At 47.0% G+C, this 17,184-nt stretch overlaps 1 protein-coding gene across 1 annotated transcript in view; it reads right to left on the reverse strand.

The window, feature by feature from the left end:
* ASAP3 (ArfGAP with SH3 domain, ankyrin repeat and PH domain 3) overlaps window positions 1-16,925 on the reverse strand; it is a 43,053-nt gene extending 26,128 nt beyond the window's left edge. The window contains 1 exon segment of the mRNA XM_090268776.1: window positions 16,744-16,925. Coding sequence (XP_090124902.1) covers window positions 16,744-16,872 — 129 coding nt within the window. The 5' untranslated portion in view covers window positions 16,873-16,925.
* Window positions 16,926-17,184: the final 259 nt, after the last annotated feature.

Genomic DNA, 17,184 nt, shown 5'->3' on the forward strand with positions numbered 1-17,184 from the left:
CTCCCTCCCTTCTCCTCTCTCTAAAAATAAAATAAATAAATTTTTTTTTTTAAAAAGGGGGGTTCCTCCCATGAGGTGGCAGAATCCCAGCTCCTTTGATCTTTGACTCTGATGCCCACAAAAGGATTAAGCTATATGCACATGTGAAAATTAAAATACAATATTTCAATGAGCAAACTAAAAGTTAAACTTAAAACATTTAATAAAATGATATATAAAATGCAAAAAAACAACCAAACCTGGGGTTTCTCATTTCTAGAACCAACTACCAATTTAAGGGAAGGGCAGGAGATGGAGACACTTGTTCAACTACACGGGGATGCAACAGCAATCACAAACTGGTGAAACCACAGGACAAACCACCTGGCTTCTTTAACAAGTGGGCTGCAAAAAACAAAAGCACAAATGATGGAGTGGGACTCTTATGAGACTTAAAACACACATCAACAAATGAATACGCATGGGCCTGACTTGAAAATAAACTTTAAAAGAAGTTAGGCCCTGGCTGGTGTGGCTCAGAGAACTGAGTACTGGCCTATGAACTGGAAGGTCGCAGGTTCGATTCCCAGTCAGGGCACACGCCTGGGTTGAGGGCCAGATCCCCAGTTGGGGGTGTGTGAGAGGCAACCGATCTATGTTTCTCTTGCACATATTTCTCTCCCTCTGTTTCTCCCTCTCTCTAAAAATAAATTTAAAAAATAAAATAAGTTAAGACAATTATGAGACAACTGGAAATCTGAAAACAGGATAATTGATTATTTAGGAATTACTGTTAATATTTTAGGGTACAATAATGAAACTGTAGTTATGTAAACTAAAAAGAAGTCTTCACTGTTTATAGAAACATATTGAAATATTTTAAGTGTTATGATGCTTGGAATTTGCTTCAAAATAAGATGAGAGTCAGGGAAGCAAGTGGGGATGTGGAGGGGGCAGGATGGGTTACAGGTAAATGGGGGGGGTTCATCATTCTGTTAGAATATTCTAAATTTTCCATTATCGGAGGGAAATGAGGGCTAGTAAATTAAAAGATCAGCAAAATATTAATCATTGAAGTTGCATGAATCTACTTTTGTGTATGTTTAAAAACTTCTACAATACTAAATTAATAGAAGAAGACAAGAGGCACTTATATTCAGAAAAGCTGGGAACCACTGCACTAAGTTACCTGAAACTAGTCCTTGACACCTTAGTATATTGATCTGGTCCTTTCCAAAGGACAGCTGTCTGGGCATGGCTTTCAACAGAGGGGTGGGATGGGAAAGAGTGGGTTTTGGAGAAGTCAGCTCCAGGGCTTGGGGCCCATGACCAGTGGAGGGTAAGGGCAAGGTAGGAGGGTCCTTGAGCAGGAGGCAGAACGGGTTAAGGCTGACCTGCTGGCTACAGGTGGCCACCAAGCTTCTGTGGCCTAGATATTTACAAAGAGGACATATAGTAAAAAGAGCACAGGATGTAGAGTGAGGAGATCCGGGTTCAATTCCAGACCAATTCCTTACTAGCTCTGAGACCCTGAGCAAGTTCCCTGCCTAAGGGAATTTGCACCTGCAAAATAGGAATGACAGTCGCTGCTGCTTCAGCCCCCTCCCACTGAGAATCAAATCACATGAAGACAGAGAACATGCAAGCATGAGCTGTCCTATTCATGTCATGCTCTGAGTTTGCTTTTTCTCATCCACCTGCCCAACCACCAGATCCAGAGAAAGGCAGGGAGTCGCACAGGGCCCTTCCTGGGTGGCCAGCAAGGAGGGGAAAGGGTGGGGCTGAGAAGTATTTGCTAGCATCCCACCTCCGGGCAATCCCAGCTCAGCTCCACTCCCTTAATAGCGTCTACTCCAGAATCTCAAATCTGCAAACCTGCTCCTCTCCACCCAGTGGGGCAGAGCGGGTGCGGCTGGGGTGAAATCTCTGACAGAGTCACTGGCACATGGTAGGAACTCATTCAAACACACTGAGAGCCTGGCTGTACTCGAGGCCCCACACAGGGGCTGGGAGAGCGAGATGACAGGCTCAGGAGCTGCCCTGAAGGTGCTCACCAGGAGACAAGGATATACTTGCTAAGGGCTGAGGAGTTCTTGGCAAACCTGGAGCAGGAGAGAAGCCTGAAACCTGTGTGGCGGGCCCAGACGAGGAGCACCCAGCCCACCCTGTGGTGAAGTGATGCTTCACCAGAACCTCGAAAAATGAGGAGACAGTGAGGAAGCAAAGTAGGATGGGGAAGATGACTCAGAGAGGAGAGGAGTCTCCGCTAAGTCCCTCGGTAGGGGTGCTGGGCACTTACCGGGACCGGAAGGGACAGGGTGAGCAGTGAGGCCCAGCAGGGCTCAGACTGACCCGCTGGAAACCATGCTCATAAAGAAAACTGTACAGAGGCTTCTATCATCACTGCCATGTGCCAGGCTTATTCTAAGTACATGATTGCATGCAATCCTGTCAACACCCTTGGGAGCCTTTACAGCTGAGGAAACTGAGGCCTAGGGAAGTCATGGCATTTGCCCAGGCTCACACAACTAGCAAGTAGTGGAACCTAGACTCAGACCCACGGTGTCACACTCCAGTGTCCATGCTTTTAGCCCAAACCTCTACATGTTATCCCACAAGTGACGGGGAGCTCCTGGAGGGTTCTGAACAGAAAAAGAGTGACGTGATAAATTGTGGTGGTAGAAAGACCAACACTGGGGCTCAGCTGCAGACTCTTGTCCAAGTGGGAGGAAGGGGCTGCACCTTGTCTACCAGGCATGACAGGGCGATGGGGAGTGCAGCCCAGTCCGGCCCAAAGCATATCACCCAACAGGAAGGACTCGATTCCAAGCTTGGAGGGTGAGTCCACTTACTAACAGGAATCCAACCTCCGCCCACTTCCTGAGCGCTGGCTTTGGGGCAGGCATCTTGTTTATTCCTCCTGACAACCCAGTGAGGTAGCTATTATCCTCACCTTTACAGATGAGGAACCTGAGGCTGGGGTAGGTTAGGCAGCTGGCTCAAGGACATGAAGGTGGCTCTAGGAAGTATAGAGCCCTCTGCCTCCAAAGCCCCCTCTCTCTGTCCCACTAGAGCAAACCATGAGATAAATCCCACCTCTCTCGGTATCTGTAAGGATTGCTGTGAAGATTAAATTAGGTCATTATTTTGTCTAATGGGCAATGCTGGGCATCTTGAGAGGCAATGCGGAAACATTGTGAGGGAAGGAGGAAGGTGAATTTTAGACCTGCCTCTGCCATTAGCCCCTCTGAGCAAGTTCCTCTCTCCTGTGCCTCAGTTTCTCCATCTGTACAATTTAGAACTGATGGGCATGAACTCTAAATACTCTTTGAGGTCAAGGCTGTGGGACTCTGAGTCCAGGGTAATTGTACCTGCAAGGCTGCTCTACCTCAGCCACCAGCAGGAGCAAAAGTCTCCAAATGGTTTTCATCTGGATCAGCCCCCAGCCCCAGCACCTGGGAGTACCAGCTGGGCCAGTCGCGGGGGGGGGGGGCGGGGGGGCGGGGGGTAGGTCCGAGGAGAACAGGGCTCTTCCCCGCTGCCCTTTGCATCACCCATGTGGAAGGACCCCCAGCCCTCTCTGCCTGCCCGCAGCCCCTGCAGTGGCTATACTGCAGGCCTGGGAGCCAGGACCTGGGGCCAGCCCCAGCCTCTGGTGTGACCTGGCTAAGTCTCCTTCCCTCCCTGGCCTGACTCCTTATCTGGAATGAAGGGGTTGGGTGGTGACGTAGAAGGCTCCTGCCAGCTCTGACACTTATTATTTCAGGATCCCTCAGCCTCTCACTTTTTCCTTCCTGCACTGCTGGAGCCCGTGAGTGGCTGTGTGCCCCTCGGTGGGGCCCCCACAGACTTCTCCCCAGCCCGGGAACCTGTCCAGCCTTGCCAGCTCAGCCTCAGCAGCTGCCCCCTGCAGGGCAGCGGGAAGCAGGGAGGAAGAGGGGTTGCAGGAAGGGAGCCCCACCCTCACCATATGCTGAGGCCTCTGCAAACCCCAAGTTTCCTGGCTGGGACTTTCCTCAGGGGACTGCTCAGCACTGATGAGCTAAGAGAGCAAGAACTCTGCAGGCTGCCGGAGATCCCAGTCCGACCCCAGCCTGGCCCCAAGCCCTGAATTCCACCCGGCCCTGGGGAGAGCCCAGCCTGTCCTCCTGGACAGAGCAGCAAAGAGTCCCATGCCTTCCCATCCTCTGGGCCACCTTACAGGCCTGGACGAATCCCTCCCTACCCCCGACTTGGACTTGATATCCATCACTAATCCCTTAAATCCCAGCCCTGTCCAACTTTTTGCAATTTCCTCAGTTTGCCAGAACTTTATTCATATTGCTCCCGCTGCCTGGAGAGGCCTCCCCCATTCTGCCTAGTAAACACTTCATCTTTCCTGACTCAGCTTAAGAGTCACCTCCATTTCTACCACAGAGAACTGACCCCTCCAGAACTCACCCCTCTTGCCTTTATGCCACCCTGTGCCCATTTTTATCAGGCCACTCATGGCCCTTATCTAGTGCTCATGTCTGACTTCTGAGAACTCCAAAAGGGCAGGGATTGGCTCATTTGCTTTTGCATCCACAGCATCCAGCATAAGGACCGGCACATGCAACAAGCAATGTTTGTGGAATAAATAAATGAATGAGTGGACATTCGCAAGGCCCTATGGAAACAGAAAAGACAGCAGGAGTTAAGTACTTCAGCTTTTACATCAAACTGTTACGAGGTCCAACTTGGGTTCCAATTCTTAGCCGCGTGACCTGGGGCAAGCAACTTAGTTTCTCCGAGCCTCCATTTCCCCACCTGTCAAATGAAATAATAACAGCACCGATCTTGTAAGACTGAACGTGAGCAAGCATTTAAGCACCTAGCCCAGTGCTGGGCATACAGTGAGGGTCGCGAGGTATCTCCGTATTCCCAGCCCTGAATCAACATCCCCAGGCCTCCCGGTGGAATCACCTGGAGCACTTTAAAAAGTAAGGGTGCCAGAGTCTCACTTCAGACTTTAAATCAAATCCATGGGGATGGGGAGGGGGAGCCAGGCATCACCAGTGTGGTGAGGAGAGGCACTCCCAAGTGCTTAGGGCTGCCCAAGTCCAAGTCCTGGCTCTGCCACTTACTGCTAAGAAAGTTGCCAGATTTAGCAAAAATAAATACAGCACACGCAGTTATATTTGCATTTCAGATGATCAATGAATAAGTTTTTAGTATAAGTATGCCCCAAATATTGCATGGGCATCCTGTATGTTATGCGGCAACCCTGTTTACTATGTTATTTTATCTCTCTGCGCCCCTGTTTCCTTAAGGAGATTATGTGAATCAATGTATGGGAAATTCTTACAACACTGCCTGGTGTTTGCCATCCCTGTTTTTATTGCATTTAAAGCAACCCAGATGACATGGAAGAACCGTGAAAACATCATGTTCCCTGAAAGAAGCCAGCTACAAAAGGCCGCATATGGCGGGATTCTATGGATATGACATGTCCAGAATAAGCAAATCCACAGAGACAGAAAGTTGCCAGGGGCTGGGGGAGTGTAAACGGGGAGTAACTGCTGTTGAACACAGTTTTTCTTTTGGGGGGGCGATGGGAATGTTCTGGAATTAGTGGTGATGATTGCACAACACTGTGGATAAAAGCCACTGAGCTGTAACTTTAAAATAGTTGAAATAGCGAATTTTACCCCTATTTTTGAAAATCTACCTAAAGGCAACCCAGGGGATTACAATGTCCAGCCAGGACTGAGAACTGGGTAGGCTTTCAAATATCTGATGAAGAAATGAATGGATGGCAGAGAGGCAGGGCAGAGCCGAGGGAAGAACCTGCCTTGTCCAGAACTCAGTTCAGTTCCTCATTGCTGGACATCTTCAAAACACACAAGATTTCTCCTTTTGCTCTGGTGCCAGGACTGCACAGATGATTTTAGTACTCACTTGTAGTAATTACCTCATCCCTGTTGCCAGTATCTCACCCTTTTCTCTATGTGGTTCCTGATCTCTTTAACTATCCTATGTACAGGTATACTTGTGTTTTTCGTAAAAGTGAATTTTTAAAAATTATTAAATATCTATTATGTGCCAGGCATATGCTGGGTGCTTTATACACAACCACCTCAAACAACCCCATAAGATTGTTATTATCACCCCTGATTTACTGATGGGGAAACTGAGAATCAGAAAGGTTGAGTCATTTGCCCGAGGTCACACAGCCAACAGGAATTGAAATCCAGGAGTATCTGATTTCAGTTACTGTACTGTCTCCATAGACTCAGCCACTAGCCCATATGCTGTGGGTTGTCAATCATTTTTTTCATAGACATGAGTCCTTCTCCTTCCCAGATAGGGGCCTTGTCATGTCATCTCCATGCTCTCAGAAGCGACCATCTCAATTTTGCACACAGGTGGTGTTCCATGAATAAGAGTTTAAAGGATTACTAACCTTAAGTGGGGATGCAATAGCTCACCACAATAGTTTTTACCCTGACTGCTCATCAGAGTCACTGGGGGAACTTCTGAACTGCTCACTAGTCCAGGCCTTATGCCCAAGAGATTTTGATTCAGTAGGTCTGGGTGGAGCCTGAAGTTCTTAAAAACATAGTCAAGGTCAAAACCCAGCTGAGTTAGAGAACCTTTAGCAACTGTTCCCAGCCTCCCATACCCTCTGCATTAAGGCCCATTCACAAAGTTCCCCAAACAGAGCTAGAACCCTGCCTTAGAGCCTTGGGAAGCTCACTGGGCCTCCGCAGGCCTCACTGCCTCATGCGCTCTGACATCAAAGGGAATGTCTAGCTCTGTCTAAGGACTCTACCAGCACACCTGGTTTTATTGTGCTTCACTTTACTGTGCTTCACAGATGTTTCATACTTTACAAATTAAAGGCAAGGCCCTCCACCAGCAAAAATATTATAATTCACTTTATTGCCATACTCACTTTATTGCAGTGGTCTGGAAGCAAACCCTGATAATCTCCTAGGTTTGCCTGTACTACCAAATACCTTTGAGGGAAAGCATTTTCCTTCTGCTCTGACCTAAAGTTCCCAAGCGTGCCTATATCACCTCAGTCGGCAGAAACAGCTAAACCCAAAGAGGGGAGGAGACTTTGGGAGACTAGGCTCAGGGCTGACAGCTCCAGGAAGATCCTCTGGCCTTGTGCAGAGCCAGCTGGGATGGGAAGAGGCTGGGCTCAGCAGAGCTGGATTCTAAGTCCATCCTGGAAAACTCTCTTTGCCCAGGTCTCTGCTCCCCTACATGGGGGAGAACATCTCATCTGCCCCCTCCTGAAACCAGGCTGATGTGGAGGGGGAAATAGCACTAAATCTGTTCTTAAGGTCATCAGTGACTTCTATGTTGTCAAAGCCAGGGGTCATGTCTGTCATTTTCTTATTTTATTTTTGGACATGCAGGCAGCATGTGACAGAGCTCCCTCATTGCAACATTCCTCTCCTGGCTTCTGAGGCTCTGTACTCTCTTGATTTCCCTCCTTCCTCACTGGCAGCTCCTTCTCAGTCTCCTTTTTTAACTCCTCTTCCCATCCTTCTCTCTCAACACTGGAACTCCCCAGAACTTTGTGCCTGAGCCTTTCTTCATTCCTCCCCCTGGGTGATCTCATCCATTCCCACAGCTTTATTCTTTTTTCTTTTTATTCCTACAGCTTTGAACACCAGCTAAAGCAATCTATGCATACCTGGTTCGGGACTGCCTGCATGAGCACCTCCTGGCATTCTTGTTAAAATGCAGATTCCCAGACATCTTCCTGCAGGCTGGCAAACCTGCTAATGACATTTGGCCTTTTTTTTTTTTTTTTTTGCCAGTCTGACAAATTACCTGCTGTACAAGTCTTTGGCAGAGTTTGCCTCCTATAAAAGCTGATAAGACCAAATCCTTGCTTTTTCAGTCTCCCTTACAGCTAGGGTACAGGTATTTGAACTAGGTTTGGCCAATCAGAGGCACACACTACAAACTTTGAATCAGGAGCAGAGAAAATAAAGATCCATTCTTATGCTAGCAGCAACAGCAGTGAAGGTACCCAGTCTCCAGGGCACGGTGGCAGTGAAAATTGTGACATTTAGTATGTGGTAGCAGTGTGCTCACCAAACTGGCTCAGTGGGATGATTTTGGCTGAGATCCTGCCTGATGCCTCATCCTAGTCTCTGGCTTCCCATAAATTCTGCAAACTGGTGAATGTTCCCTTTCAATGAACTCCTTTTCTATTTAAATCAGCTCAGGTTGGTCTCTGTTACTTGCAATGAGAAGCCCAAGTAAGAAGCTATGCTGTGGCACGGACCACCTGGCTGGCCGCAAGCTGATTAAGAGAATTCCAGCCAAGATGGAGGCATAAGTAAATATGCTTTGGCTCTGTGCACAACTACAGCAAAAATTACATCTAAACTACAAAACGAACATCACCCAGATTCATCAGAAAATTGAGCTGAATGGAAGTTGGCAACCAAGGATTTAAACAAGCCACATTCATCCAGACAAGTGTCTTTTCTACAAAAGGCCATGCTACTAAGATGGGGAGTCAAAGTAGCTCAATCTAATACACAGACACAAACACAGGGAGGCTGCCAAATTGAGGAGACAAAGAAATATGGCTCAAATGAAAAAAGAGAGCAAACGTCCAGAAAAAGAACTAAATGAAATGGAGATAAGCAATCTATCATATGTAGAGTTCAAAACACTGGCTTTCAGGATGCTCAAAGAAATCATTGAGTACTGCAACAGTATTAAAAAAAAAAGAAAAAGAAAAAACCCAGGCAGAAATGAAGGTTGCATTAAGTGAAATAAAGAAAAATCCATAGGGAACCAACAGTGCAGGGGATGAAGCTGAAATTCAAATCAACAATTTGGAATATAAGGAAGAAAAAAAGCATTCAATCAGAACAGCAAGAAGAAAAAAAAGAATTAAAAAAACTAGAATAGAATAAGGAGCTGCTGGGACATCTCCAAATGTACCAACATCCGAATCATAGAAAAACTTAATTGAAAAAATAATGAAAGAAAACTTCCCTAATTTGGCCAAGGAAATAGACATACAAGTCCAGGAAACAAAGAGAGTCCCAAACAAGCTAGACCCAAAGAGGACTACACCAAGACACAATATAATTAAAATGCCAAAGGTTAAAGATAAAGAGAGAATCTTAAAAGCAGCAAAGGAAAAGTAGAGAGTTGCCCAGAAAGGAGTTCCCACAAGACTGTCAACTGATTTCTTAAAAGAAACTTTGCAGGCTAGAAGTGACTGGCAAGAAGTACTCAAAGTGATGAAAAGCAAGGACCTATAACCTAGATTACTCTATCCAGCAAAGCTATCATTTAAAATTGAAGGGCAGATAAAGTGCTTCCCAGACAAGGTAAAGCTAAAGGAGTGCATCATCACCAAGCCCTTATTACATGAAATGTTAAAGGGAACTATATAAGGAAAAGATAAAACAATGAACACTAAAATGGCAACAAATGTACAACTATCAATAACTGAATCTAAAAAAACAAAATAAGCAAACAAGCAGAACAGGAACAGAATCATAGGTATGGAGATCATTTGGAGGGTTATCAGCTGGGAGGGGAAGGGGAGAAATGGGGGAAAAGGTGCAGGGATTAAGAAGTATAAATTGGTAGATACAAAATAGACAGGGGGATGTTAAGAGCAGTATAGGAAATGGAGTAGCCAAAGAACTTATATGAACGACCCGATGGGCATGAATGCTGGGGGGGAAGGAGGGTACCAGGCAGAGGAAGGCAAAGGGGGAAAAATTGAGACAACTGTAATAGCAAAATCAATAAAGTATATTTTAAAAAAAGAAGCCCCAGTAAGATACAGCTACTGATTTGGACTCTCTGGGAATGATGCCAGGTGACTCTCACACAGATGCAAGTTTGAAACCCAGTATCTCAACGCCAACAATTCTCAAATATGTATCTCCAACTCACTCCCTTGATTTCCAAACTCATATATTCAAACACCTTCTTGACATCTGCACTTGGATGTCTCAAAGGCCTAGAAGATGTACAATCAGAATTCTTGACTTTCCCCCAAACCTGTCTCTCTCCCAGATTCCCCCTTCCTAAGAAGGGAAAATGGCACTCCCCCATTAAGAATTTGGGAGCCATTCTTGACCACTTCCCACATGCACTTCATCAACACATCTTGATGTTACTTTACTAGTCATTCATCACTTAACCACGGGTACACGCTCTGAGAAATGTGTCATTAGATGATTTTGCCACCGTGCAAACTTCACAGAGTGCACCTCACAAACCTAGATGGTATAGCTTACTACATACCTAGGCTATATGGTCTAACCTCCTCCTCCTAGGCTACAGGCCTAGGCAGCATGTGACTGTACTGAATTCTGTAGGCAATTGTGAATGCACTGCGCTATGACATTACAATGGCTATGATGCCACTAGGGAATAGGAATTTTCAGCTACAGTATAATCTTATGGGACCACCATTATACACACAGTCCATCACTGACGGAAATGTTGTTATGCAGTGTGTGATTATATAGCTGACCCTTGAACAACATGGGGGTTAGGGGCACCAATCTCCACATTCCCGTGCAGTTGAAAATCCACATATGTATCTTGACTCCCCCAAAACTGAACTAATAATAGCCTACTATTGACTGGAAGCCTAACCGGTAACATAAAAGAGTCAATTCACACATATTTTATGTGTTATATGTATTACATACTATATTCTCATAATAAACTAAGCTACAGAAAACATTATTAAGAAAAATCATAGGGAAAAAAAAACCCATTTACAGTATTTATTGAAGAACACCCATGTCAAAGTGCACCCACACAGTTCAAACTTGTGTTGTCCAAGGGCCAACTGTACTTATAAAACACTTGTAGAATCTGCCCCCTTCTCTCCTCCAATCACGGCCCTTCCACACCACCATCGTCTCTTCCACGAACAACTGCAACAGCCTCCTTGGGCCCTCTCCTCCCCCTTCAATCTAGTCTCTACACAGCAGTCACTGTGCCTAAAATACACATTGGGTCGCATTGCTTGCCTACAAAATAAGTAAAATCCAAACTTGCTACCAGGGCCTCGAAGGTTGAATCTAGCTCCCGATTATGTTCACAAACTCACCTGGCGCCGTCCTTCCATTTATTTGCCTGTCGCTATGCGTCTGTCCCACTGGACTCCCTTCAGTGTCACAAATATTCTAGGCTCTTCACTGCCTCAGGGCCTTTGCCTAAGCTGGTACCTCCCTCTGCAGCACCCTCACAACATTATTCTCTATGAATGCTCCTTTTTAGTTTTCTTCTTTTATTTATTTTTTATTCAACCAATGTTTTCTGAGCACCTTCTGTGGTGCCATGGTAAACACTAGGAATACAACGGGGAGATATGTTCTATTCTCTTGGAAGTCAAATAACTAGAGAAAAAGCAGAGTTTTAATAAAGGAATTACACAAATAAATGTAAACTTTATGATGTGTGCTGCAAAGGAGAGGAATACAACGCTACTGGGAGAGCTGAGCTAGAGTAAAAGTAGAGCCAAGTTAGGAGGCCGTGCAGTGTTTCAGGGGAGGGACGATGGTGGCTCGGGCTAGGGCAGAGATACAGAGAGGTGGGTAGACTGCAGAGGTGGTTAGAACGTAAAAGTGACGGCCCTCCGGGGTGAAGAGTGCGTGTGGAGTGAGAGACTTCTGGCTCGTGTAACAGAATCGAGGGAGGTAGCCCTCAATGAGAAGGGAACACTGGAAGGGCCAGCCTGGGGAAAACAGTCAAGAAAGTGGTTTTGGACATGTTGAGACATCTCAGTGGGACAGCCAAATGAGAAGCTGAACATGAGGGTCTGGGCTGGAGGTTCAAATGTGTGAGTCATCTGAAGATGGAAGAGGACTCGGGTCATGGACGTGGGAGAGATTGCTTGGGGGAAGAGGCTAGCATGCAAAAAGATGTGGGCACAGGACCAAACCCCAAGGGAGGCCTTGACCAAGAGGATGAGCCTTCATGCCACTTATTATATGTGCAATTACTGACTTGTTTACTTGTTTACTACCTGTCTTCTCCAGATGACTGTAAACTCAATGGAGCATCTCTTTTAACGAGCTATGCATTACCCAGTGTCTAATACAGGGCTTGGCATGAAACAGTACACAGCCACTTATGCAGATTCTACAAATATTTTATAAGTAGAACAGGACTGGCCTGAGCCATTCCAACATGATTGGGTCCACTGGTCCCTACTGCCCAGCGGAAAGCCCACGTGCCTAACTGGTATTCAAGGCCCTCCAAGTAGTGCTGTAACCACTAAGCTCTCCAATCCACCTTTTTAATTCCCTTACCCCTGAGGTTTCCCAATGGGGTTCATCTACACTTGGATAACTAGGTGGCACAGAACAGGATGAGCACAGTGCCTCTCCCCAGATCCTAGATTGTGCCAGATGAAGCAGAATGGCCATGGACATGTGGAGGGATCTTTCTAGGCCCTGCCCCTCTTCTCTGAGACGTACGCCCCTCCTACCCATCCACAGTGTAGATCTCCGTGCCATGTTTTTCCTGCCCACATCTGTCCCTCCGTGACCTGCTGATGAAACCTGCGGTGAAGACCCAGCTTCTGAAACCAATCCAGAACTGGGTCAGGCCATTAACCTCTCTGCCAAGAACTTGGATATGGCACACAAGACTGGCTTGATTACCTTCAGAGGCTGGACCAGTGTGGTCACGTGAATGTGTGTGCCTGCCTTCCCCAGAAGATTGTGTATGCCCTTTGGGGTCCGTGTGATGACAAGTGATTAAAAGCTCTGTTGATATATGCAGAAAGAAATGGAGGCAAGAGACAGAATGATGAAGCAGCAGCTGCCTTTGTTTCTGACTGACTTCCCAGCTTCCACTGAGGCCCTGGGTAGTTTCCAGCCTCCAGCGAGGCCCTGGTGAGGTCTACTTTTACTGACTGCTCCTAAGGCCCAAGAGGCATCTCTAATTCCTTAAAACAAATTTCCCTTCAATGTAAACAAGCTTGAGAGAAAGGGTTGATGTTTCTTAAAAACAATCGCTAAGATTACATAATTTCTATTTTTCTTCTTGTAAAACAAATATAGACAAAGCAGAATGTGAAAGTCACAAGAATATTAAGAATTAAGAATAAAATCCTTTCTAAACAGAATTCAAAAAATTAAGTCACAAAGGAAAAGATAAACTTGACTCTAATAAAATTTAAAACTGTGACTTTTAAGACATGATACCAATTTAGGCAAATATCCCTCCTAACTACCACTCCCTCCTGGATAATATATTTTTCTCTGAGGACACACATTGGGGAACATGCGCATTCCCATAGCAAGTACCTCTGGGGAGAGTATACGGACAGTGAGACATGGCCAGAGGTGACTTTAGACTTTTCAGTTATGTTTTTAAATTTAATTAAAAATTATTGTCCTTTGTACAATTAAAACTTCATGAAATCTCAAATATATAAAAAACACAAGCCTCTGAAGATCTCCTATTTATGGTGGACTGCTTCGTTTGAGACCCACTCAGAGATATAAGTTGACTAACAGTTTGAGATGCATGAATTCTCAGCACTGGTCAAAAGGGCTTACTTGGTTCCTGAATATGCTTTCTTCCCACCATTCTCAAAATTCACTCACTTATTTTCTTCACTTAATAAAGTTCTTCCCTCCTTCAATACCCATCTGTAAGTGTCACTTCCTCCAGGAAGCTCTCCTTGGTTGTACCAGTTCTCACTGTTCTCTCCCTGCCCCTTTATTGGCCTCTTATGGTACTGACTGTACCTTTCTTTGGGCACTCAGGACAGATTCCTAGGGTCCCTACTTATATCCCTAAGATAGGCTACATCTCCCCATCCAGCAAGCAAAAAAGAGCAGCATCTTAATGTCCTTGGTGCCTAGCACAGAGATGGCATGGAGAAATGGATAGGCCTTATAGAGTCAGACAGACCCACTGTGATACAAGGCAACTGCCTTAACCTCTCTGGGCCCATTTTCATCTGTGTTATTGTGACTATCAGTGAGATGATGGATATAAAGGGGCCAGGACAGGAAAAAGTGGTTGACAGAATGATGATCTGTCTTAAGACTTCCTCACACTTCTATAGTGTTTTATGATTAAAAACAAAAACTTTTAACAATTCAGAGAGATAAGCAAGGAGGGATGATTAAACTGATTTTAAGGGTAAAATAACTGAGGTTCAGAGAAGTTATACAGGGAAGACAGGCAGCTGGACTTTAGAAGGAAAGAGAATAGAACCAGGAGTTAGAACATTTGGATAGAAATGCCAATTCTTCCCCTACATAGCTGTGGGAGCTTGGACAATTTCTTGTACTCTTGGGACATCTGTTTCCCGATCTCAAATAAGAGCCTTCTGCCCTGGCTGGTGTGGCTCAGTGAATTGAGTGCCAGTCTGCAAACCAAAAGGTCACAGGTTTGATTCCCTGTCAGGGCACAGGGCTGGATTGCAGGCCAAGTCCCTAGTTTGGGGCGTGAGGGAGGCAAATTGGGGGCATGTGAGATGCAACAGGTTGATGTTTCACACAGCGACATGTCTCTACTTCTCTCCCTTCTTTCCCTCTCTCTGAAAATAAATAAAATGTATTAAAAAGAAAAAAAGCCTTCCCAGGTGATCTGTTTCTTAAAGGATTCCTCAGCAGATCCCTATGACCTGCCCAGGGTCCTTCCCAGCAGGACTGCAGAAAAGGGCTGAAAGTCCCAGGACAGTGACTCCCAGGAAACCAGCTGGGACTGGAAGATTTGATTTAAAAATCAGTTGCATTTTGATTCAGGCAAATTCATGCCCCCTTCAAGCCTGGGGGTGGGTTAGTCATGCCCAGAAAAGGGGAGAGGGAATGCCAGCTTCAAACTACAAGTAAATATAAACACAAATGCAAAACCAAACAGAAAACTTCAGGCAAGTCCAATCCAAAGGTCAGATTCTAACTTTTCGGGCAGTGAACTGCTGAAGAGTGAAGCTGTGTTTGGGTGCCACAGGTTTCCTGCTGTAAAAAATGAAACTGATGTGCACCAAACCAAAGTCCCAAAGGCAAATGAGACCCGGTTTTATTGGGACAAAGCGGACCCTGACCTGACCCTGCTTCAGACTCCTGACCCATTCCAAGAGCTCCCCCCCATCCCTCCAAGCACACACAGCTGCTGACACACACCAAGCAAGGCAAGGCCAGATGCTCGGGCATAAAAGGGCATTTCTGTCCCTGAAGAAGGGTTCCTCGTACAGCCCCTTCTCATAACTCTGGCTCTGATTTAACATTTTAATGAACAACCCAGAGAGGAGGGTGGACTGTGACAACCCTAGGGGTACCAATGGCGCTGAACTCTTCTGGGTCATGAAATGACACAAACCTCAGGACCTCTCTCCTCAGGTTGAGGCTCTGTGGCAGCTTCCCTGTGAGCCTTCCAGTAAAACACAATCCATATTCATAGGTGGTGGGCTCCAAACTACTGGTTCTGCCCAAGGAAGGAAGTCAAAGGTCACTGGCTGTTTCCTATTTTAATTAAAAACTGTACCCCTACTATGTGCAAAGCACTAGGCTGGACTCTATGAGAGAAATGGACAAAAGAGACCCAGTCACTGTCTTTATAAAGAGGTCCATCAATTAACCTGATCATCATTCCATTTATCAAGATGCATGCCTTACTCGCATTGCCTCATGCCATACCACAGCCCTGAAGAGTAAATATTATTATCTCCATTTTACAGATGCCAAAAGTGGGACTCAAACAAATCAGGTCACATGCCCAAGCTCACACAGCTGGCAAAATGCAGAGTCAGAATTTGAACACAGTCTGCCTCCCCCAGAGTTGATGCTCTTTCCACAGTCCTCTATCACCCCACTACAAAGTGACAGACAGACTCTGAGATGGGGGTTCCGCCTGCCAGAGGAAAGAAGGAAAAGGAATTTCCCAAGACATCAATCCAGGGTATTATGAACCACTGAGCTTTGTATCAGCCACACAGTAGGTGCTCAATACTCTTATGGTAAAGGATGGAAGGTGAGAGCCACGGTTGAAGTCCAAAATGTCACCCAAATTCAGGGCATCCATTATTCTCCTTTGGCCCACAGCTGCAGGATGTCTGTCCTAGAATATTCCCTACAGGGGAAGCCTGGTAAAGTGCAGCAGGTCTGAGAAGAGGAATGAACTCTAAAGAGGAGAGGAATGAGGTGGGGCAGTCTGCAAGGGTGAAAGAAAAGGCCTGGGACTCCTGTTGCTGGGAAAGACAAAGAGGAGAGGGGAGGGGGAGGAGACTAGAAACTTGCCAACAGCCCAGCCAAGGTGAACCCCGGCTCCTGGCGCCTTCTCATTCGCATTCATTCCACAAACACCAGCCAAATCTCAGAGCCAGCAGGCAGGGGGAGGAGGGCCTCCCTGCAGCCAGGGAGAAGTAAGTTCATGACTGAGGCGGGAAGGCCTGCTTCCCAGAAGGGGAGTGATCTGGGGGCCAAACTTGTGGGGCTCTGAAGATGAAAACCCAAACAGTTGCAGTGAGCAGCTGAGCAAACACATGCGATGTGCAGGTCACCACGAGCATTGAGGGTATGTCCCCCGATCTGTGAAGTCTGGCATCGAGGTGGCCTCGAGGCCCCCCCCAAACAGTCCCTCCTGCCCTTCCCACGGCCCCCATGGTGAAGACGCAGATGTTTGAAATGCACTCGGTTCTCCGAGATCTAGGGAGGGAGAAGGTTTCTGGGGAGCGTTAGGGTCAATACAGTTCCGGTCACGTCTGTGAATGTCAAGGCGAGGCCCTGCCCGGACCCCAGACCCTTCCCGCCTCAGCCCCCTCACCTCCTCCCGCGCCAGTGCTGCCCCCCGGCACCGGGACATCTTGGCGGCGAAGATTGTGGCCCCGGCTGGGGAGCTGAGGTCCTCCGCGGTGACGGCCAGGAACTCGGCGACGCTGAGCTGCTCCGGCATGGTGAGCGCGGGGCGGGGGCTCCGGGGCTGCGGGGCTGCGGGAGCAGGGTGCGGGGCGCAGAGAGCGCTCGCTACACAGCACTAGGCTGGCCTCACAGCCCTCCACGGGTGCCGTCAAGATCTCCGCACGCCCCACCCCCTTCACGCCACTCCGCCCCCGACTGCCAGAGCCGCGTACCGCCGAGTCCCCTACTGTCTGGTCCCGGGAACCCCTGGCTTCCCCTCCCAGTCCTCTTCTTGGCCCCGCCCCCTTGCCTCCCAGCCCGTGAGAGCTCTGCCCACGGCTCACTGCCCCGCCCCTGGCCTCTATGG

This window comes from Furipterus horrens, unplaced genomic scaffold, assembly GCF_987537825.1.
Source record: "Furipterus horrens unplaced genomic scaffold, mFurHor1.1.pri manual_scaffold_3, whole genome shotgun sequence".
NCBI lineage: Eukaryota > Metazoa > Chordata > Mammalia > Chiroptera > Furipteridae > Furipterus > Furipterus horrens.